We start from the raw sequence: 23,439 nt of genomic DNA on the forward strand, positions 1-23,439 counted from the left end.
GAACTTACGTATTTGAAAGCGCTTTTATACCAAATAATAAAGGAAAGTGAGTTTTGGTTAAATAAAATATGTGCTTAATATCACTCAATAGAAGCGGGGAAGCTGCGATTTATACAGGTTTTCTGGTTTTACTTTATACAAATCAGCCGCTAAACGGGTATCTATTTGACATTCCTTTGTGTTCACCACTTTTGTGCATTGTTCTACAGTTGTTGTATATCGCGAACTCGACCTAAGCTATGGGAGTGCATTTGCCAGAATCGCAGGATGTTCAGCTGACGCCAAGGCTGCAACCTGGTTTCCCAGTTCCAAAATCCACAACTCCGGTCCAAAGCCACATCTTGGATAGAGGATGGGTGTCAGGCAGAATCCACATGGAAGCTCGGCTCGCTGTGGCATCTAGGGTCCAACAGGACCTCGAACTGAGCCAGGCTCGGAATGGTTCGAACTTTCAGTGGCTAGCCCACCTCTAATTGTGGGTTTCTGATAGACTGTGTATTCAGTGTTAGTCTCACTCATGTCGGCCTGCACTGTACTCTCTGCTGACCCACCATGCCCGTTTAGAGGTCTGCCACCCTTCCCTCCTCCCGTCCCTACCTCCATCCCTCTCTCTCATCTCTACAAAACAATCTTCGGTATCAGCTGCAGCCGCAACGGCCCTCTCTGCCCTGCGACCTTAGACAACCCGTCAGGCAGTCCCGTGGAGCGCCGCTGGCACAGTTTGGGAAGTGGGCGAGGGAGAAGGACATAAGAACCGCACCCACCACCGGCTGCTCCACGCTGGCTAATAGCCGGGCCGGTCCCTTCTGTGGGCGGAGCTTATCCGTCGGCAGGGGCGGGTCTGTGCTTGTGGGTGTGGCGGCCAAATAGTGTTTCGTTAAACTCGAAGGTTCTGCCCGGTCTGACTCAGTCCTCAGTTTGTTCGCCTCTTGGATTTTTGCTCCGCGCATCTCGCCTTCAGCCATGCCCGTAGACCTGTCCGCCTGGACCGGGCCGCTCTGCCTCACGGACGTGGAGGAGAAGCCCAAACACCCGCTCCGTCTGTGCTACGGGAGCCTGGAGGTGGACCATCTGGGAAAGGAACTGACCCCTACACAGGTAACGAATGTTGACAGAACCCTCTGGAGAAAACAGCACCCCCCTCTCTTCAAAAAGGCGTCTGACTGCTTTCAGTGCAGTCACTTTCCAGCTTGCTCTTCTGACATCTCTTGGTTGGGGCAATCCCATCAACCCATGGTACCTTTACGTACCCACCCCACGGGGTACCCGAGCTCAGACACCATACTACAGTTTCACTGGACTCTTCCTAACCTCAAGACATTTTCTGTTGTGTTGCCCGTCTGCTAAGAGCAGCAAGCTCTATTCGTCGTACGTTTGCAGAGCGCATCGGAGCCACACGCACATCATTCACCAACTCCCAATAGACCAATCTGCGACTGCAACCCAGATCATTGGTCTGCAGTTAAGTTTACACGGCCAAATGAGAAATATAGTGCGTCGTGGCCGCGACAGGGGATGGAAGTGCTATTGGCAATCCAGGTACTCGGTAACGCATGTCTACAGAGCATCTGTACACTGTAGCAGCTCCAGCAATATTGTGTATCAGCTGAAGAGAGGATCCGTTTCTACTTTCATACTGAACGTTCCACGGTGGTGGTGGGGGTGGGGGGGGGGAGTGGAGAGTGGCTTACATGAGTTATTTCAGGGTTTGGACAGTCAATTTCTGATGCAGTGGTTGGGTGTGGCAGAGGGGGGAGCGTCTGAAGGGAACACATGCCCACACATTTTGTGAAAAGTCGACCGACCTGAGAAGGTTAATTTTGACAAATGCTTCAGCTGAATTGTCAGGCAGGGAGTCTCCTGAGCTGTGAAACCGAGGGAGGGCTGACAGCTAAAGAAGCCTTCTTGCCAGGGTGGCCGCTTGCCTGAACGAAAAGTACATGTACACAACTAGTTATTCTGGGTGCTTTGAAGCTGGTATTGGCTTTGATTGATGGAATCACTTGAAGCTTCATGGTGACACACATTTATTCTTTTTTAGAGGCATTGTACGGGAGCTTCCAGCTAACCTGTGAAATGTGTGCTTAAAAAGACAGTTATGAAAAAAGTGCACTGTGTACAGTCTGGGTATTACTAAAATGTATAATTGAAAGCAATTTTTTCTCCTTTTATCTTAAACCTTTTTGCTCATTTGTCGCAGCTTACCTTAAACTGTGTGTAATGCACGTTTAAAATAATGACTTACATGTTCACAGAGCTTTCTGTCACAGGCTGGGACCAGGTAGTATTAAACATACACAAGTCACTATTCTCCACTGCACCAACCAGTTTTCAATTCTATTACTCTCTGGTGCAGCCCAATAACTATAAGTGGTTTCCGAATGTTCACTAGTGCTTTTCACATCAATTAACATAACTTGCATTTAGCTTTCATTTAAGCTGGGCTGGATTTCATATGTAGTTATCTAAAGATGAAAGACCAATAAAAGTTACAGAATATTTTTTTTTTGCCATGCCTTTGACCACACCACTGATCTCACCCTGCCCCACTGCGTGCAGCATCACAGTTCCCACACCTTCCTTAGTACATTTCGACCACTGATTGTATGTCAATTTTTCAGTTTTACTAATCAGCAGTAGAGTCGAGGCTTAAAGAGGAGTGCCAAAGAGAATGCATTCATTTAATAACAGTGGTTAGGACGGAAGTGTAGATTAGTTGAATAAGACATGGTAAGGATGGAGATCATTTGGTGTCTGACTGGGGGAGGCAGGGCAACGTTATTTGTACTGTAGTCTTGCATACACCACTAGAAGCAAGTAGTTAAGTATACAAGAGATAAAGTACCCCCTCCCTTACATTATAAGGATATTGAAAGTCCCAGACAAATCATATAGAGGAACGATGCCAAGGGCCGATTTCCTTTAGAAGGTTATAAAACTGCAAGGTGACTTGCAATATCCTTATCATTTATTCTAGGGAGACAATGAGAGACACACTTGATATCGCTGCCCAAACCGGACAGGGACCCAACGGACATTGGCTCCTACAGGCCCCTCGCTCTTCTCAACACAGATTATAAATTGTTGGCGAACGTATTGTCGGGCAGGCTAGCACAAGTGGTTCTCGCCCTGGTACACACAGACCAAAATGGCTTTGTAACAAACCAAAACACCTCACTCAACCTGTGCCGCTTCTTCAGAATAGCAACTTATTCTACGTGCACATGGCTGAGAGCAGGCTGCCTCGTACTAGATCTTGCCACATTAAACGTGTTGCAGGAACCTGCTTTGGCGCTCTACAAAGCCTACGGCCTATTTTTAAATTTTTTGACGCGGACACCAGGCAGATCATAGTCCAAGCTCTGGTGTTGACCAGATTGGACTATGCCAGTTCTCTGTTGCTGGGTATCAACCAAGCTGAGCTTGCCCGTCTTCAGCGGGTACAAAATTCGGCGGCTAGGATGTTGGTCGGCCTCCCCAAATTTGTTTCAGCTCGTAGTACTATCCGCGACCTTCACTGGCTCTCAGTAGGCCAAAGAATTAAGTTCAAGGCTTTGTGCCTCACTTTTAAAATTCTTAATTTGGCCTCCCCCTCCATTCTCTCCCAGACCATCCTCCACTATGTCCCTGCTAGAGCTCTTCGGTCTGCAGGGTCTAATTTGGCCATTGTTCCTCGTTTTAAAAAGTCCAGAATGGGTGGACGCTCTTTCTCGGTTATGGCGGCTTCACTATGGAACTCTTTGCCTGCTTCACTTCGTTCCATCCACGATTTGTTGCAGTTTAGGAAACAATTAAAAACCCACTTATTCTCTGCTGTATAGCACTGTGCTTTGGTCATCACTGTTGTGTTATGTCTTCCATCTCCAAAAGCGCCGGGACGCCTCTTGGCTGCGGCATCTGCGCGCGATACAAAAGTTAATAACATAACATAACATAACAACATAACTTGAAAGGTATAAACCCTGCATTCCTGAAAATAACCCACCTACTCTACACAAACCCAGTGGTAAGGGTGAAGACGGGCCCATACATATCGGATATGGTCCCAGTGCTAGGGGGAGGAGGCAGGGCTTCCCATTGTCCGCCTTCTCTTCACGCTTGCGATGGAGTCGCTAGCGGAGATGATAAGGACGCAACTGTATGATGGCATACTGCTAGGTGATGGCACACATAAGGTATTGTTATATGCCGATCACCTGTTAGTGTATCTCCAGGATATCAACAATCGTACTGGAACATCTGGCCCAAATCCTATGAATTTGCGGCCGTATCAGGGCTGAAAGTAAACATCGGCAAATCAAAGCTTTATGCCTTTGGCGCAGGAAACCCTGACCCAGGTCTTGTGCTCAATGGCGAAAGGGTGAAGTGGAGTGCAGACACATTCCACTGCCATGGAATACGAATATATCACCAGCCGCTAGATCTATTTGACGGCAACCTAGACAGGACACTAACGGCCACTCCCCCTCGCAGTGACAGGCAGAGTGGCATTGGTAAAGATGGGGGCTCTACTAAGGTTTTTGTACTACTTTGCCAACCTGCCTATCTAAAACCAGCCTCCTTCTTCGCCACCCTGGAGTATATGGTCAGAGACTTCATATGGGGCCCCAGTCGGCAGAGCCGCTATAAATAAATTATATTTGCCCACTGACCAGGGGGTCTGGCAGCGCCTGTCTCGAGCACTACTTCCTGGCAGCTCAACTCCAGTGGATCGCCAGATGGATGGCAGAGAGCCCAGATCCTCAAACTCTTCCACCCTGGTGCACGAACGCGATGTTGAATGTTGAACTTGGCATACAGATGCTACTGAAGAAGCCTCTACATAACCTGAAACACAATGCCCTACGCCCCTGCGCTCCCCTTAGAGCTCACTCCTATAGGTCAGAGAGAGCTCACAACTGCCAAGTTGCAACAGTGGCACAATGCAGGACTACAGACTCTAGGAGAACTTTATCGCCACGGCCCGCTTGTCCCCTATGCAACATTTTAAAATTGCCCCTTGGGCATCTAGAACTGTGCCATCCTGCCTCCAATTTGTTTTGTTCCTTTGTCTGGCATGGAGTTTTTCTATTGCCCAGTGACTTCTTGAATCTAAGCCAACTTTTGGATGTTTCACAAGCTCTTTAATATTCTTTCTTTTAACATAGTTGTAGATTCCCCGAGGCTGTGAGCTTTGCACACATAACAATGCCACCAAGTGCGGAGGGTTGCTATTGTATCTTCACTAGACTATGGAGAGATCAATGGTTGGTGACTACTTTGTGCCAGGTCATAAAATTTGATCAGCCTCCCATCACTGGAAGCCTAGTTTTACGTTTCACCTATACAGCACATGTACTTACAAACAATGGGATTACAGCCTGCCCATAGCTCTCATTTGCATCGCTCCTGTTTGTCACGGCATGCAGCATCATGTCCTTTCCTTGTGTTTGACCATCCCCTGGAGCATGGAACAAGAACTTGTGTCCATCCACTGCTCCTTTTTTAGGAGCTACTTTGTTTTTGTGCTTAAAAACTCACTCTATATGAGTGCTTGTGTTTTAAGTCTGTCTTCCCTTATCCGCATACATGTAGCTTTTTCCCCTCCCTCCCTCTCCACTAAACTGCACTCTACGCCTCTGAATTCTATTTTGCACCGCTGTACTCTACGCCACCGTGCTCAATGTCATTGCATTCTACACCACTGTACCCCAAGCCTTTCCAGTGTATGCCCCTCTACTCCATGTCACTGTACACTCTTCTTGTCGGCCCTCTCTATGCTACTGCATTCTACTCAGGAGTGCTTTACGGTCCACCACTGCACTTTATGCCACTGCACTCTAAGCTGCTACTCTACTCTAACCCACTCCATACCGCTCTATTCTACACCAGTGCACTCTGTACCACTCTAATTAGTGCCACTGCACCACTCTACTCTGAATCAATCCATTCTACTCTATACACTGTATGCTCCTTCACTGTATGCCACTCTATACCACTCCACAAAGTGGCACTCTAACCCCCAAACAATGCCACTCAACTCCACCCCTCTCCAGTCCACTCTACCCCACCCCTCTCCAGTCCACTCTACCCCACCCCACTACAGGTCCCTCAACGCCATACCACTTCACTCCGCTGTGCAACATCACTAAAAGACATTGGCAAAGCCATTAATTCTCGCGTAGGTGAAACCTATTGGCCTTGCCAATGGTTGTTTAACTTTTAATGCCATGTGCATGAACGCACGGGTGGGTGCATGTGTTGTTTCAATAACAGTATGTACAGTGAACGTTTCGAGGGACTTTGTGGTCGCCTCAAAATAGAAGTTCCATTTAAGTGCATGCCACACTGGCTTCTTTTCTAATACATGTTATTGTCCTAGTACTGCCCACTCCTTCACTTTCAGAAACTACATTTTCTCTTCCCTCACTTTTTTTCTCTGCATAGACTTTGCTTTCCGGTACAGGTTGCCAAATCCTGCCAGAAGCAGTAGACCTGAAGTTCCAACCAGGCACCCTCCAATTCTTCCTTCAGCAAAAGAGGGAGGGCACCCGGGATGAGCCAAAAATACCTCTCCACATCCCTCCTTGTATTCTTTTTGGAATTCCAGGAAAGAAGAAACGCCCTTTGAATTATTGGGACAGTCATCTGAATTTCAAAAGGTGGCAGCTTCTGACTCCCATCACATTTAAGAAAAAGACAAGAAGCTAAATACATGGTTGCATTTTCTTTTTTTCTCTCCTTACATTCCAGTTACCTCTTTGCTCTAGAATTATGCTAACATTGACTGTCGAACCAGTTTTTTAGGTCTCGTGCCTAGCGTTGCAGTGCGCAGCAATACTCGCGCAGCAAGAGACCTCATGTAGGGGGTTTCAAAACTGACCAAGGAATCGCACACACTCGTGCTTTTCGTCCCACCCCCCCCGGCTATTGGGCTTTGCGTGCGTCTTTTTAACAAAGAAAGCACGCAATTGAGCAAAGGCGGGCGCATCCCACCTTTGCTCTGCCCATGTCCTATTGGTGTCTGTTACTTGCAGCAGCGGCATCTGGTTTGCATTATTGTGCCCGATAATGCAAAACAGATGTCTCGCTGTGGCGAACGCGCGCGCACCACTTGCATGCTTGTCCTGCTTACAAAGGCTTCACAACGTGCTCAGCTGGGACGGGGGCTTTGTTATTGGCGTCGCATGTTTATTTTTTGCACCACGCTTTCACACAAACTGAAAGCGTGATGAAAAAATAAACTCAAACCCGCTTTTACCGCCTGTTCTGCTTGTTTTAAACCTGAAGTATACTCAGCTTGGATTTAGTGCCGAATGGGCCCTGGGCGTTCGGATCTTTGCACAAATGTCATCTTATCTAATGTTTCATCCTTGTTGCACATCTTGCCAAGGTGTGATCTACAAGATACACTTGAGAGTCGATCTGGAGTAATGTAGAATTGTCCACATACATGTCCTCGGGATACTGCTCTGGCCTGGCCTGAACGCCCATTCTGTTTATCAACATAGATGAAATCTGCTGCCGTTTTTTCCCTATATTGTAAAGGCTGGTTTTAGTTTGGACGTGTTGGCCTCAGTTCGTGTGGCGGCGCATGTTTATTTTTTGCATCGTGCTTTCACTCGAACTGAAAGCGCGATGCAAAAAATAAACTCAGACCCGCTTTTATCGCCTGTTCCGCTTGTTTTAAATCTGACCATACTCGGCTTGGATTTAATGCCGTATGGGCCCTGGGCGTTCGGATCTTTGTGTGTATGAAGTGTCAGCTAGGGTGGTAAAGCTGTGGTGAGCAGCACCCCAAGCCCACCCAAGGGGCATTCTTTCCAATCAGGGCTTGTGCAATAGGTGCAGACTGAAGGGGGTACAGTTTCCTAATATATACTTGTGGTGGTTGAGTTAAGGGCGGTCACATGCCCCTTCCCCATCCCACGCCTCCCACATCTACCGGAAGCTCGGGGTATTTTCCAGAAGGGGAGCTTAGTTCCTGGTTTTGTTTTGTTTGCATTACTATGAAACTTATGGAATGGAGTGTAGCTTCTGAACCCCCCCACGCCTCCAACTACACACCTCCATTGTGAAACCCGTACTGCATGTACCGATGAAAGCCGTAAATACGAGGAGCTCTGCCTTCTTGGCCTGTCTGCCTTCACCCTTACCCCACGATTGGCCTCTCTGCCCTCTAACACCACAGCCCCCGGCAGAGCTCCATCGACCTACCTGCTTGATCATGGAGTCAATGAGGCGCACGTAGAAGTCCTGCTGCGTTCAGATGCCTGCAAAGGAAACACACAGTGCTTAGAAGAGGGGCCCCAGAGGGAGGCGCAGAGGAGCCTCGACAGTGGCCCTGGTCCAGGCAGAGTATCTTCTTTGGTAAACCTCGGAGCTCAACGGGTCAGCTCTTCTGCTTACTAATAAAAGGATACATGCACAAAGTGGGAACTCTTCCAATTAAAATGATAAAACACCTCTCATGTGGCCCATTGCCTTTCCCAGCCACGGCTGAAAGGAGGTGATGCGAGAGGGGGTATTAAACCAGGTAGGACTGGACGCTCTCTAGCACCGGTCAGTACACATGGGACCTGCCACCACATGGCATGCAGTGTAGGCTGACCCCCCCCCCCCCCGCCCCTCCCCCCAGAATGGTACATGCCCTGGCTTCCTGTTACCTATTCAGGGGTGGTCCTGTGGGGAACTTTCTCGGTGCGTGGGGGCCTGTGGCTCAGTGTATAGGGGTTTCAGGCCAAGGGTCAAGGTCCCAGATGTGCACGGTGCGCGGGTGTGACCCCGGGTCTGGGCCGGGGTGCAGGGCCTAGTGCTGGTAGCAGAGACTCAGCATTGCTGTACAGGAGCTGCTGGCATTAGTGGATGCCGTTATTAGTCTTCTCACTGCCGGATTCCTGGATTTTGGGGGGAAACAGAACAAGCATTTGCAATGCACTAGGGCTCACATTTGCGAGAGTTTGAGCTATTGGCATTGTAAATGACAATGCCTTTTATTTATGCATTTGAAAACCTGCAAGCTGTGCGTTAACAAGCACTTTGTACTTATAGTTCTTGCTTATGAGAAGCAAAGCTGGCAGTCTCTTTTACTGACAGCCTTGCTTCTCGTAAGAAAGGACTATATGTACAAAGTGCGTGTTTATGCACCACTTGCAGGTTTTCGAAACACATGAATAAAAGGCATTGTCATTTACAATGCCAATAGCTCAAACTCTAATAAATGCGAGACCTACTGCATTGCAAATGCTTGTTTTTTGTAGTACCTGCTCCTCCTGCAGGATGTTCCAGATGAAGATTTTGACCTATCTTGGATGATTTTGTGGCACTACGGAAGCTAACTCTGCAAACCTAGTCAGTGATGTGCTTGTAGGCTCACTCTAATATCAGTAATACCACTTGTTGCATGCGTTCAAACTGAAATAATTGACTAGAGAGCCTAACTTGGCCAACTGCTGGAGGAGTTTGCATTGCCCTATATTTTCATGAAAAGTAACCTGTCCATTCTTTTTTTGAGTAAGACCCTATTATTGTGTCAAACTGGTGTTGCTTTTTGGTCATGTGGGAAGGGAAATAAAGATAGAATGTTAATTTTTTTATACTGCATTGCTTGAGTGCAATGACGTTTCAATCAGTAGTCATTGGTTTGGCTGGAACCCCTGTTTGAGGGCTTTAAGTTTGAAACGTATTCAAGTGAGACATTTATACAGATAATAATCAATACAAATATTAGAATTGATATTCTCACAAGAAAGAGCTTCATTGGCTAAGGGAAACACACAGCCGGTGATAAGAAAAGATGATGCACAGGTGGCATAAATGCAAAGTCTCCATGTGTGATGCAATGTGCCTTTAATACATCTCACATATGATGTGGGATTTGAGAAAGTTGGCAGCAGACTGTAAAGCTGAAGAACTGAATGCAAGGGAGCAGGTCTAACGTGCCAGAGTAAAACATTTTTTGACCCCCTCAGATCTTTCTTTAACATTCAATGATTTATAAAATGCCTGCAATACCCAATTGATTAATATCCAGTAGTGGGAAATTCAAGGTGTGCTGCATCTTAATTCACTTCAGAGGGGCCTTCATAGTAACAAGCACATGTTAGGTGACACATTGAAAGGCGCCTGCTTTTGTCCTCCTAATCTGCCTGGCACCAAACCCGGGGAAGGGGGAGTGTAGCTGTCATCCAGAACAGGTTTGAAGTGACCACAGAGAAGGGATCGGTCATTACCCTGTGCATGGATGGGCACACATGGTCGGCACATTGGGGGTGGGGGGCTCTAAATTTTGGATTTTGAGTGTGAAGTGCTCTGTGAAGTTGCCTGCAGCAGGGCAAACAAAGTGCTGCAAACATGGGTAGGGAACCCCTTAGAATGTTTACCCCATTGATTAGGGAGGAGCCAGGAGTCCCCCCCCCCCAACCCACTAGTTGGTGGCAGGCATAAATGTGGCACCTTCAGGCACCCACTTCAGAAAACGTTCTGGACCTGAGGAAAAACAGAAGTGGTCTGAACCTGCTCTCTGTGACCCGAGAGGAGCCCTGAAGGCCTGTAATTGCTCTCTCTTGTACCCAGAACAAAGTGGACTCCAAGGGTCAGTTGCCTGACCTCCTTTGTGGCTATAGGACCACAACATGCTGCAAGAGGCCTTGCTCCTAAAGAGTCCAGGTCATCTGATCAGTACCAACTGAACCGTGCTGGCGGTCTCTGCTGGAGGGACTCCTGACCCCCAACTGCTATTCCCATAGTCCCGAAACCCTTGACTCTGTGTAACTGGACTTCTCTTTACACCCTTAAAAAGCTGGGACTTAAAAACCGTTTGCACTTCCAAACCTCAGGGACCATCCCTGCCTATTTGCATAAGCCCTTGCTGGGCTAACAAAACCGGTTTCTCCTGCTCTGAACTTCTCCACAGTAGCAAATCCAATTCAGCAGACACTTGGTGAGAAGGCATCCAGCCTTGTGGAAACGGTTGAAGGACTGGGTTCTTTAAGACCCAGCGGTGCCAGGGCACAACACCTGAAACCTTCATGGGTAACCTGCTCCGGCGTACGAATGACAGAGACACGGGACACTTCCTTCGGCGTCAAAGATTCAAGGTTTATTTGCTGCAGGGAACACAGAAATCACGACAAGTACAACTCGTGCAACTTGGGGAGACTGCTTCAAATTGGTTCTGTGGATCGCTCCTTTTATACAGTTTTTACCCATAGAGTTACATTGAACACAAAAGTTTATGACCCGGTTCCCACAATCATCCCCCAGAGGGGTCGTTTTGGTCACTTTGATACACATAAGGTCCGGAACATAAGTGCGGAAACATTTGGCGGTTCCCAACTGTAAAAACCCATCTTCCCAACATTAGTGCATTCCAATCAGCAGTAAAACAGATCGAAATAGGAACAAAGACAGGTGCAGAGGAAGATGGAGACAGTGGGGAGATCGGAAAGGGTGTAAAAGGGGAGTTATCGGGAAACACGAGATACAGGCATCAAAGGGACGTGCCTAATGAGATGCACGGCTGAGACAATAAGTCCGTGCGGCAAGATGAGCCTCGAGCGGCGCCATCTGCTTTACAGCAGCATCCCCCTCGTCATAAAGACACTTACAAAGGACATGTGTCTTCCGCAGATATCTTGGGAGTCCCAGGGTCGCGAAGCGGACAGCGTCCGTTCGCTGGCTACTTGAGGGCAAGAGACAAAATGGATGCCGTATCTAAGATGGAACCCGTGGGTACAGATGAAAAACCCACATAACAAACGAACGGTTTAAGTTAGCGCAGCGAAACTGCGCACACTTACTAAACTCGTCATTTGCGGTTCATAGATACCAGACTCGACCATATTCGTGTGAGTCGAAAACACCACTTACAGTTGTCACGGAACCTCAGACGCTCCTTTTGCCCTCATGTAGGCAAGCACTAGTCGGAATCATATTCGATATTCATCAGACCATCGAGATGTTGCTGTAGCATAGCTCTGTCCAACCGAGTCCCCTTGGTAACAGGTGGCTGTCTCATACACGTTGTAGCACAGAGGCCACATAAGGCAGGACCGCACTGTACACAAAGGCAACACATGAACAGGAACACCACAACAACTCCGATGATCATTAGAATCTTCCAACCCCAAGTCGACATCAGGCCCCAAAACCACCCAAGTAGCGTCCAATCCCCTACATCCACGTGTATGGATTCGGAGATCTTATGCAACTTCGAGATGGCTTGATAGACAGTTGGAGCGTTATCTGGAATGAAAATACAGCAGCTCGAATGGATCACTTTACATACCCCACCTCGATCTGCTAAGATGACATCTAAAACCATACGGTTTTGTAACGTCATAAGCCTATCCGCCTGAAGTTCAGTGGTGATATTACCAAGGGCACTGGCAGTAATATTAGCGGTTGATTCTACCACTCGAGTCAACTGTCTCAGGTTCCTACTATTAACCATAGGTCCCCAAAACGGGAGGAAACCCTTGAAAAAGTCTTCTGCCTCTTGACCGGCAGTATCCTCTTCGCTAATTACGCCTCTCACAACTCTAGTCTTATGATAATCGGCATCTACAGTGAACGTCGGAGGCAACAAGTTTGCGATGAAGCATGAGCCCATGAAGTCAGCGGGCAACCATGCATATGCACGATCATGGCAGATAAAGTATGTACCCTTGGCAGCCAGAAACACAGGGGACGAGACCATCGGCAGCATGTAATTTTCAGTGCAAGCACTCGCTCCAAGCCGGGCTTGTGATCTTCGGCCACGACCTATGAGACAAAAATTACCAATGTGGGGTACGACCCATATCGGAGGCGAGCTTTTAAGCTGCTTTTCACTGGTGAACACACTATATTCGCCTCTACTTAGGACCCTATAGGCTTGTACCTCTTCTTCGGGAATAAGCGAGGGATCATAGATATCGCTATCTAAATCCTCTATTGCTATCGACAAAGGTTTTTGATACGAGGTAGGACCAGAGTAGGGGGAACGTGGTTCTCGAATGGGGTGGAAACCCAGTGCGCTTCGGAACATTGTCTGAAATGCTCGAGCAGACCCTTGGGAACTATACGGTAACACCAGATATGGAATTCCCTTATCCGTAGTATGTGGCATCAACCCACACACCCAACAATTAGTAGTGTTAACCACTAACTGATGCTGATGGAGGAGCTGAATAAAGGAATTATTGCGGAATTCTGCACGTCTCGCCTGTTTGTGTTCAGGTAAGATATGAAAGGAATGAGGAGAAGCAGTGGAGGTAAGTTTAGGGTCAGGGGTAGGAGTAGGTGTAGCAGTAGGTAAGAAGTAAAACATCGTGTAATACACCCCACCCGCCAAAAATGCAGAAGCAATCAAAAACAATACGAATAGTTGGAATATAAAACATTTGGTACGACTGAGTTGCTGCAGCTTGAATCTATGAGCCTGAGCTCCTTCCAAATCCGTCAGCTTCGAAAATGCCATTCCCTATGACCGTCCGCAACGTTTCTTGACGCACTTCGTTCTGTGTAGCAATAGTCAATCCCTAGGAGTTCCCAGGAACCGACGGTCTTTAACCTAGCGTCAAGACCTACTATCCAGAAGGAAGTACGCGTGCGGCCCTACGGCCTTTATTTCACAAGTGTATATGCAGAAACAATGTCTCTCAGCTGTGGAAGCAAAAAGTGTAAGGAACGAAGCTCAATGAATATGTACAAAATAATTACAATGGTACGAATGTTCAAACTGATCGTGGAAAACGGGATAATGCAGTTGTCAATACAACAAAGCAGGATCTTTTATTAGTCTTTAGTGCTAGATCGCAAAAAGTATCGGGTTTTCCCAGGACGTGTGTGTTCGTGAAACAAAGGATCCGTTGAAGGGACAGCGTCCTGTTGATCAGCTGAATGTTCTGGTCTTGAGTCCTTTGCTGACAATTGTTCAACAGTGTCTCTCTGCTGCACTGAGGATTCTCCGACAGGTTGTGCGTCGCTGAAAGGTACAAACGCCGACAATCCTTCGGTTTCAGTTGATGCAATGCCTTTCCTCACCCACGAGTCTGCTGGCAACGGGATGGGGACTTTCTTCGTGTGGGTGGCGTGCACCCAATTCTTCCGCCCCTCAAGACGAACTGCAGTTCTCGTGGCAAGGAGGACCTGGTAGGGTCCGGTGAACCTCGGGTCCAAGTTGTTCTTGCGCGAAAAGTTCCGCGTCACCACCCAATCTCCGGGCTGGAGCTGGTGGCCTGGACCCTCCGTCCGCGTCGGCAATGCTTCGTGAACCTGTTGGTGAATTAACCTCAGTTTAGCAGTCAAGTCATGAAGATAATCGATCAACATTGGATATTCGAGATCACAAAAAATACCTGGCCTAGGAACCCCCCAAACATTGGCAGGACGACCAAACACTATTTCATAGGGACTAAGCCCTACTCGGGAGTGTACAGTCGCCCTAGTGGACAGTAATGCTAAGGGTAAAGCGTCAGGCCACGAAAGACCAGTCGTAGCCTGAATCTTCGCTAGCTTTAGCTTAAGGGTGCCGTTATACCCTTCAACCAAACCAGCTGACTGGGGATGATTGGCGCTGTGGAATTTCTGATTAATTCCAAGGCCCTTACACACACTCTTCATCACACTACCCACAAACTCACTTCCGTTATCTGACCACACGACTCTAGGCATTCCATACCGAGGAAAATATTCCTTCAGTAGGATTTTCGCAGTAGACAAAGCAGTATTGTCTTTGAGAGGATAAGCCTCGATCCATCGGGAGAATGCGCAAACCACAACTAAAACGTATTTCAGGTTATTGCATCGCTCCATATGGATGAAGTCCAATTGGATCACCTCAAAGGGACATGAAGGGGGAGCAAAACTGCCAGGAGGAGTTGGGGTTCCCTTGCCAGGATTGTACATCATACACACCATACAATTCTTAACCAAGCGTTCAGCACACTTCGTAATACCATCATTCTTCCACACAGGGGACAACAATTTACAAATACCTTTCGCGCTAATATGTGCTAACCCATGCGCCATTGTCACAACGGCCAGCACATACGCATCCGGTAACATCCATCTTTTCTGATCAGACAAATCAATCCAACAACCATTCGCATCCAACTTTCCCGTACTTTCTTTCCACTTCATCTTTTCAGCCTCGGTGGCCTCATTCTGAATTGCCTTTACACTCTCGATAGTGTCCTCACACATACTCGATTCTGTAGGCCACCTAACCGAACTCGTCACATACATTCGAGTGCTAAGGTTCCGGGCAGTCTCCTTAGCCGTCTCATCCGCAAACGCATTACCACGACCAACATCATCCGTCACCTTACGATGCGCACTACATTTAACAATCGCCACTTGCTTAGGCAACGTAAGTGCATCCAAAAGATCATTCACAAGCTGACCATGCTGAATCTTCGTACCATGCGATGTTAGAAAACCTCTCTCTCTCCACAAACGTCCAAAACTATGTGAGACGCCAAATGCATATTGGCTGTCGTTAAACACATTCACACGTTTCCCTTTCGCTAACACACATGCTCTAGTAAGAGCAATCAGCTCTGCAGCTTGGGCAGAAGTCTGATTTAATCTTGCAGTCTCAACAACAGTATTCAACGTTACAACAGCATAAGCAATAGTCACATCACCATTCGGCAACTTGAAACATGAACCATCCACATACAGTGTACCATCTGGTTCTTCCAATGGGGTGTTTTTAAGGTCCACTCGACCTTTTGTTTCTTCTTCTGTCCTCAAGTAACAATCATGTTCTGCTACTTCATCTGACTCTGTGCTAATTGGTAACAAAGTTGCCGGGTTCAGGACATTACAACGTTTTATTTGAATGTGGCTTGCCAACAGCGTCAACTCGTACCCAGACAACCTCGCACTCGTCAAGTGCTGAGTTTTCGTACGATTAAAAAGAGTATCGACTGCATGCGGGACCATCACCGTAAGCATATTATCCATGACCAATCCTGCTGATTGTCGGATGGAGACCGCGGCTGCCGCTGTTGCTCGTAAACAACTCGGCAATGCTCTAGCTACCGGGTCCAAGGTCGAGGAAAAATATGCACATGGACGTTGCTTACCACCAAAAGGTTGCGTTAAGACACTCAAAGCACAACCTTCTCTCTTGTGAACATATAATGTAAACGGCTTGCTATAGTCAGGAGTACCTAACACAGGAGCCGAACATAATGAATCACGCAGTTCAGAAAAACTTTTCTGACATTCTTCCGTCCATGGTAAAGGAGTCGAAACATCCTTGCACGTAAGAGCCACCAATGGTTTCGCTAGCAATGAAAAATTTGGAATCCATTGCCTACAGTACGACGTGATACCTAGAAAGGCACGCACATCTCTTTGGGTTTGTGGCACAGCCATGCGCGCAATTGCTGCAATTCTCTCTGGGGTCAACCTCCTTCCCTCCTTTGACAATAAGTGACCTAGATAGGTTACTTCTTGACAACAATATTGGAGTTTAGAAGGGGACACCTTATGATTCAAGTCACAGAGATGTTGCAGCAACAACACCGTAGCAATCTTGCAAATGTCCTGAGTATCAGCAGCCACCAATAGGTCGTCGACGTATTGTATTAAGGCCGCACCGGCCGGCAACCTAAACGCATCCAGTTGACCCTTCAAGGCTTGGCTGTAAATCGATGGACTTTCACAGTAGCCCTGAGGAGCGCGCTTAAACCGGAAGCTGCGTCCACCGAGAGAGAAACCGAAAAGGTCTCTGCTCTCCTCAGCAATCGGGATGCCGAAAAACGCATTTTTCAAGTCAATCACCGAAAACCACGATGCAGAAGCTGGAATCAGAGTCAGTAGCGCCGTGATGTCAGGCACAACAGGGAATTGAGGAACCACAATTTTATTCACCTCCTGTAAATCGATAACAAAGCGATAAAAAGGCGGTTTTGAAGGATCAGTACGTTTAAGAATGGGCAATACAGGGCTGTTGCACACGTTTTCCCGAGTCTCTTCAATGACGTCTTTCTCGATCAGATCATAAATGATCGCTAACAGTGCTCGTTCACCATCAAGGGAGATACGATATTGGGGAATACGTGGCAATCGCACATTAGATTTCAGCTGAACAACATAAGGGGAGATATCAAGTAGGCCCACATCGTTGGGACCTGTCGCCCACAAAGACGCAGGAAGAGAACTCAATTCCGGTGGAAGCTTATCGAGAGACAAGTACATGGGAGAGACAACCCTCTCTCCCAACGTAAGCTTTACACCCGCAGGAGAACAATACAAAGTCGCATACAAACGTTTGAGCAAATCCAGGCCCAAAAGATTTTCACCACAACCCGTGGTTAAAATCAACGGAGCTTCTAGCTCACGAGGCCCAATTTTAAGGGGCAAAGGGCGCGAAACTGGATTGCTAACGGGGGCGCCAGAGAATCCAACGGAAACATTTGTTAAGCCAGACAAAGGTGCGCAAGGGAGTTTCGAATGCTTAATGGAACTTTTCGCTGCACCAGTGTCCAACAGAAAAGGCTCAACGACGCCCGATGTAGCAACTGCGACGTAAGGCCCTCTCTGATCAACCGGAACTGATACCACTCCCTTTCCTTGTCTATGGCTGTCCTAGTAATTACTGTCGTCAGTTCCCTGATCGACGTAATAGTCGTCTACATTGTACTGCGCAGATCGTCCTTGCGACGATCCACGTTGATCAAAACAATTATCAGAATTCGATGAGTTATCTGAACGATCGTTCTGAGCACCACGACCTCTACCACGTGGTGCCTGCTGCGAACCACCACGACCTCCTCTAGATGAGTTACCACTATTACGTTCATTTAAAACAGGACAATTGAATTTAATGTGACCCTCTTGTCTACAATAAGCACATTGATTATACCCCAACGAGGATCTTTGGGAGGAGGAGTCATTACGCGGCTGTGATCGATTCGATTGCGACTGCGATCTATTCTGTTGGGATGCATTCTGATTTGAACGTGGAGGATATGCTTGTTGCAACAACACTTTAGTTTTTAGCTCTTTCGTCTTTTTATCAGCACGGTCGTTTTCCTCCTTCTCTCTATTCTCGTAATATTGTGCCGTAGCCAATATCTGAGCTGAAGTAGAAACGGCCCATGCACTTTCTGAATTTTTCAATTTATTGCTCAAATCGGGCAATAAGTTCGAAACAAATTTATCCACGAACAACCTCTGACCACCCTCAGTGCTCATATCCTGACCACTATGGTCGATGAATGCCTCCTCGAACCTCGTAAAGAAATCGGAAACACTCTCGTCCTTCTTTTGCTTACAAGCTGACAATTTGTCCCAGTTCACCCTCATAGCTGGCATAAGAGTTTTCATTAATGTTATAATTCTTTGAGGAAGGTCAACAATCAGCTGGTCGGGTTTAGCAGCAGCCGTTTGTCCGGCATCTGCCGCTACAATGGCAGCCCAATCACCACCTAATTCATTCGGGTGGTTTTCATGACGAATCTTAGCCCATACCGGTTGCGGTACGACATTGCCGAACAACATATCGATATCGGCAAGATTCATTACCGTAGCATCTACGAGCTGCGATAATTCCTTGTAATACCCTGTAGGATTTTTGCGTGGGTCAGGCAAAGATTGCTTCACCTGCAATACTTCCGAGCGTTTCCATGGGAGATGTATCCATATCCTCTGGAAATGCCCCACTGTCGTCGGAGGAGCGGCATTAGGATTAGGTGGTATCCAAACCGGTGGAACTTCTCGCATAGGAAATTGACCAGACTCGTCTGGCTGTCTTTCAATATCCTCAACAAACAAGGCTTGAGGTATAGGAGTGGGACGAAAAGATAGCAACCGTTCAACGGCTCGTCGAACGTTGGTATCCACTATCAGTCCAGCCGAAAACTGAAGCTGTAAATCAGACAACGCGGTCAGCACCTCGTCAGGTGCGTCGGCCGATATCTGATCACGAAGGACCTTGCACATTTCCTCGAACACAAATCTCTGGGTTGGTATATTGAACTGACAAAACGTGTCGAGTACAATACGGGGTGGATTTCTAAGGGGGTGCGTCATCCAACCCATCGCCATATTATATAGTGAAGCACGTTCCCTATTACCTGGAAGCTGGCTACGCCTCTGAGGACCATCTGAACCAGCGGACCCAAGAACAGGTCCGAGCGAATGAAAGAAGCTAGCCGCAAGAGGAGAATTACGACTACGAGTAGAGGGAGAAGTATAGGACACAGGACTAACAAGTGAAGGAGTAGAAACAGAAACAACAGCAGGGGTTAACAAAGCAGGAGCAGTAGCGGGAGCAGGAGTATGTGGAAGCAGAGGAGCAGTAGGGATAGCAACAGACGAAGGAACAGGAACAGTCGGAAAAACGGGTGCAGGTTGAGGAACAGGCGGAGGAAGAATAGGTGCAGGAACAGGTACAGGGGGAATCACAGGGGCTGTGGTACCCTGTACGTACGGAGGTGGCGACTTCATTAGATAAGACATTAAAGGATCCTCAACTGACTCATCCTTCTTTTCCGACTCCGTAGGCAAAGCAGGATAGCACTTATCTATAGTCATACGCTGTAATCTGTCAAACACTTCCTTTTCCCTAACCTCCTTATCATGCTGGAACTGCTCTGCTTTCTTTACAATGGTACCAGCACTATCTCTCTGATTTCGCTTAGTCTGTCTGATTTCTTTCTGTCGGGCTTCTTTACGCCACAACCGAAAGGCATCAAACATGGCCGGCCTTGACTTTTTCGCGAACAATTTAACCTCTAGATTATCTAAGATCGGGGCCTCGAAGCTACCATGTGGTGGCCAGCGAAGGTCACCATCTTTCTTCGTGTATTTGATCCAGTATTCATTAAAAGTAATCGGGCCTAACCCATGTTTACTGTACAGTTCATAAGTGGGAGTTCCAACCGGAGGTATCGGACACGAGTCCTCCAGTCGGGAATCCACACCACAGGGTCTGAAACAACTGAACAAAGTACTACGACCAGGCATCTTGCACACTAGCCGAGTTTCACAAACTTCAAGGGTTACGGGATTTACCAAGTCCCAGCAAAGAACAAAACCCTCGGTTTTTGGCGGCTGCAGTCGTCAAACAACACAACAAAGTACCAAGAACTACAAATGCAATGGAACCATGCAACCACTAAGTAACCACAACCAAGAACTCTGGGAGCGACCCACAAATACTTAACTCAAAGATCGATGGCGTCTCCAGGAAGGCCCGTCAATCGTCTCGCTCTACCAAGGTCTACGCCAGGCGCCAAAACAGGTCTACAGTCAGGGCAGCAGTCCGTCGCAGCCGTCAGGAGGCGGGAATCTTCGCGGGAAAAGTCTTCGGGCCACTTGTTTCGACAACAGGATCGATGAAGCGGAGTGCACTTTCCCTCGGAGATTTCACACGAAGTTCCTCACGATCGTCGGGCTTGGACCGGTACCACTGATGCAGCCCTACGTTGGGCGCCAACTGAAGGACTGGGTTCTTTAAGACCCAGCGGTGCCAGGGCACAACACCTGAAACCTTCGTGGGTAACCTGCTCCGGCGTACGAATGACAGAGACACGGGACACTTCCATCGGCGTCAAAGATTCAAGGTTTATTTGCTGCAGGGAACACAGAAATCACGACAAGTACAACTCGTGCAACTTGGGGAGACTGCTTCAAATTGGTTCTGTGGATCGCTCCTTTTATACAGTTTTTACCCATAGAGTTACATTGAACACAAAAGTTTATGACCCGGTTCCCACAATCATCCCCCAGAGGGGTCGTTTTGGTCACTTTGATACACATAAGGTCCGGAACATAAGTGCGGAAACATTTGGCGGTTCTCAACTGTAAAAACCCATCTTCCCAACATTAGTGCATTCCAATCAGCAGTAAAACAGATCGAAATAGGAACAAAGACAGGTGCAGAGGAAGATGGAGACAGTGGGGAGATCGGAAAGGGTGTAAAAGGGGAGGTATCGGGAAACACGAGATACAGGCATCAAAGGGACGTGCCTAATGAGATGCACGGCTGAGACAATAAGTCCGTGCGGCAAGATGAGCCTCGAGCGGCGCCATCTGCTTTACAGCAGCATCCCCCTCGTCATAAAGACACTTACAAAGGACATGTGTCTTCCGCAGATATCTTGGGAGTCCCAGGGTCGCGAAGCGGACAGCGTCCGTTCGCTGGCTACTTGAGGGCAAGAGACAAAATGGATGCCGTATCTAAGATGGAACCCGTGGGTACAGATGAAAAACCCACATAACAAACGAACGGTTTAAGTTAGCGCAGCGAAACTGCGCACACTTACTAAACTCGTCATTTGCGGTTCATAGATACCAGACTCGACCATATTCGTGTGAGTCGAAAACACCACTTACAGTTGTCACGGAACCTCACGGTAGTGGGATGCAGCCTGCAGCCTTTTCCAGCCGGAGACTTCCGATCCCCACAAAAAAGAGATTATGTCCAAAGGTAAAAGCCTTGACGGTGTTAAGGCACTAAAAGTATCCTGTTGGCTGAGGACTTCCTTGTGTGTGAATTTTGAATTGCTCCTGCTCAGAGCTTTTGCAGGCAAAACCAACAGCTTCAGCTGGACCATGTCCAATGCCCTCCTGACGTTGTGAGGACTCCTCTGATACAGACTGCTGCCTTACCTCACTGAGACTGAAACTGATTCACAAGTGAAAACCCTTAGCCCTATCAGACCTTGTTTTGTATCTGACCTGCATGCCATCCCATTCTGCTTGAAATAGCACCTAGATGCTGGTCTACTGACCTGCCCATGGCATTGTGTGATTTTTGGCACTATTTTCCCTTAAACGGAAAATCATATCTTCAGTTCCCCTTATTGGGTTTTTGTCATTTTGGTATCACTATTACATTTTACTATTTTTAGGTCTCAACTACGCAGCGCGCATGCGTTACACAGGAGGAGGCCTTTAGTGATCGGTTCACTTTTTGAGCCAAAAACATGCACACATTGCATTGCTTTCAATGGCAACGCTTGCACGTTTGGCGATTCCCTTGCGGGAGCGAGCTTTGAAACCATCTGATTGTAATTAACAGATGGTTCCTGATCTCTCCCACAAGGGAAACAGGCGCAGGCCCCCTCCCCTCTCTCCTCCCCCTGCTGCCTCCTCCTCTCTTAGTCAAACTTTTTTTAAATACGTTTTTTTACTTTCAGCACGAGGCGCGCGCTTGTTTTTAAACTTTCAGCGCGATCAGAGATGTTGCTAATATGTTGAAGTTTTGGATATGAATACTCATTCACTTATCAAGCCATCAACGGGGAAGACAGAGTGCATCTTTTGATTTTGCCATGAATGTTATCTTGCACTTATGCATTGAATATACTGAAAATTAATAAAACTGTTTTAAAAGCATCACGCTGGCACAAGGACAACACAGTAACAGTAAGGAAATTGACACTAAAGGTTCTGATGATTATCGTTGATAGGTGAAAAACAGACTGGCTACAAGTAACCTTCACAACAGCATAAAGGATGGCGGATTTATTCGGAAACTCTGACGATAATAAATTGTGGCAAGATCTAAATTGTTGCTTGAGTAAACAAGGCACTAAGACATAATCTAGAGTTACCCTATACCTATAGCCTATGTAATGCGACAACAACTATTATGCATGTAAAGGTCACTCTTTCACATTTGATTTAACTTGCTTTCTTGTAATTGTAATATTGCAAATGCAGTGTGGAAAAAGTAAATAATCTACACATGCCTGGAATGGCGTGACATGAAAACGCCGCTCTAGATCCCTTTCAGTCAAACATCCACCCCCTTCCACTTGCAGAGTAACTTAACTGCACCGGCGTTCCTTAAAAATCTATTGTGTGGTTGCGTCATTGTTTCCAAATATCCTTAACACTAGCTCACATTTCACAATCTGCGCCATGTTCCATGCACTTCCATATTTTCGCCTCACCTCACTGGCTTCCGATTTCTAGCGCAACCCCTAACTTCTCATGCTGGGTCTAGTTTTCTTTGCCACACTGTGAACCTTGTGGGCAGCACAAGCTCGGATTGGCTGACAGCCTGCTGCCTCTCATTGGTTGCTCAAAAAGTGACAGCAGCCTTACGCACACACCCATTCACATCTCTCAAGTCTCTGATGCGCAGAATGGTTTCACTTTCTTCTGTCTGCTGTTCAGAAGCTATTGCCCACACGAGATGCTTGTACATTTTTAAGAACTAACAAATGCTGCGTTTTATTGCTAAGAAGGGGAGGTTGGTAGAGGGATGAGAGAAACTGCTGAAACAAAATGGAAAATGAACAAAGAATGGGACGTGCTGGACTGACCGGCATAAAATAATAGTGGAACTAAGTGAAACAAGCATTGAAAATGCTATAGGTCTCGCCTTTGATTAAGTTAAAGCCATGTGCTTCGTTAATGGTATTGTGTAGCAAAGCAAATGGATTTAACTTAATGAAAGGCAAGACCTATTGCATTTTTAATGCTGGTTCTAATTTGGTTTGGGAT

The 23,439-nt window shown here is 47.2% G+C and overlaps 1 protein-coding gene across 1 annotated transcript in view; it reads left to right on the plus strand.

Moving 5' to 3' along the window:
* The first annotated feature begins 857 nt into the window (after window positions 1-857).
* The window catches only part of LOC147679715 (phosphatidylethanolamine-binding protein 1-like), a 97,966-nt gene continuing 75,384 nt past the window's right edge, over window positions 858-23,439 (plus strand). Inside the window, exon 1 of the mRNA XM_086943284.1 lies at window positions 858-1,098. Coding sequence (XP_086799410.1) covers window positions 964-1,098 — 135 coding nt within the window. The 5' untranslated portion in view covers window positions 858-963. The remainder of the gene's footprint in view (window positions 1,099-23,439) is intronic.

Source organism: Lissotriton vulgaris, chromosome 11, assembly GCF_964263255.1.
Source record: "Lissotriton vulgaris chromosome 11, aLisVul1.2, whole genome shotgun sequence".
In the NCBI taxonomy this organism is placed as follows: domain Eukaryota; kingdom Metazoa; phylum Chordata; class Amphibia; order Caudata; family Salamandridae; genus Lissotriton; species Lissotriton vulgaris.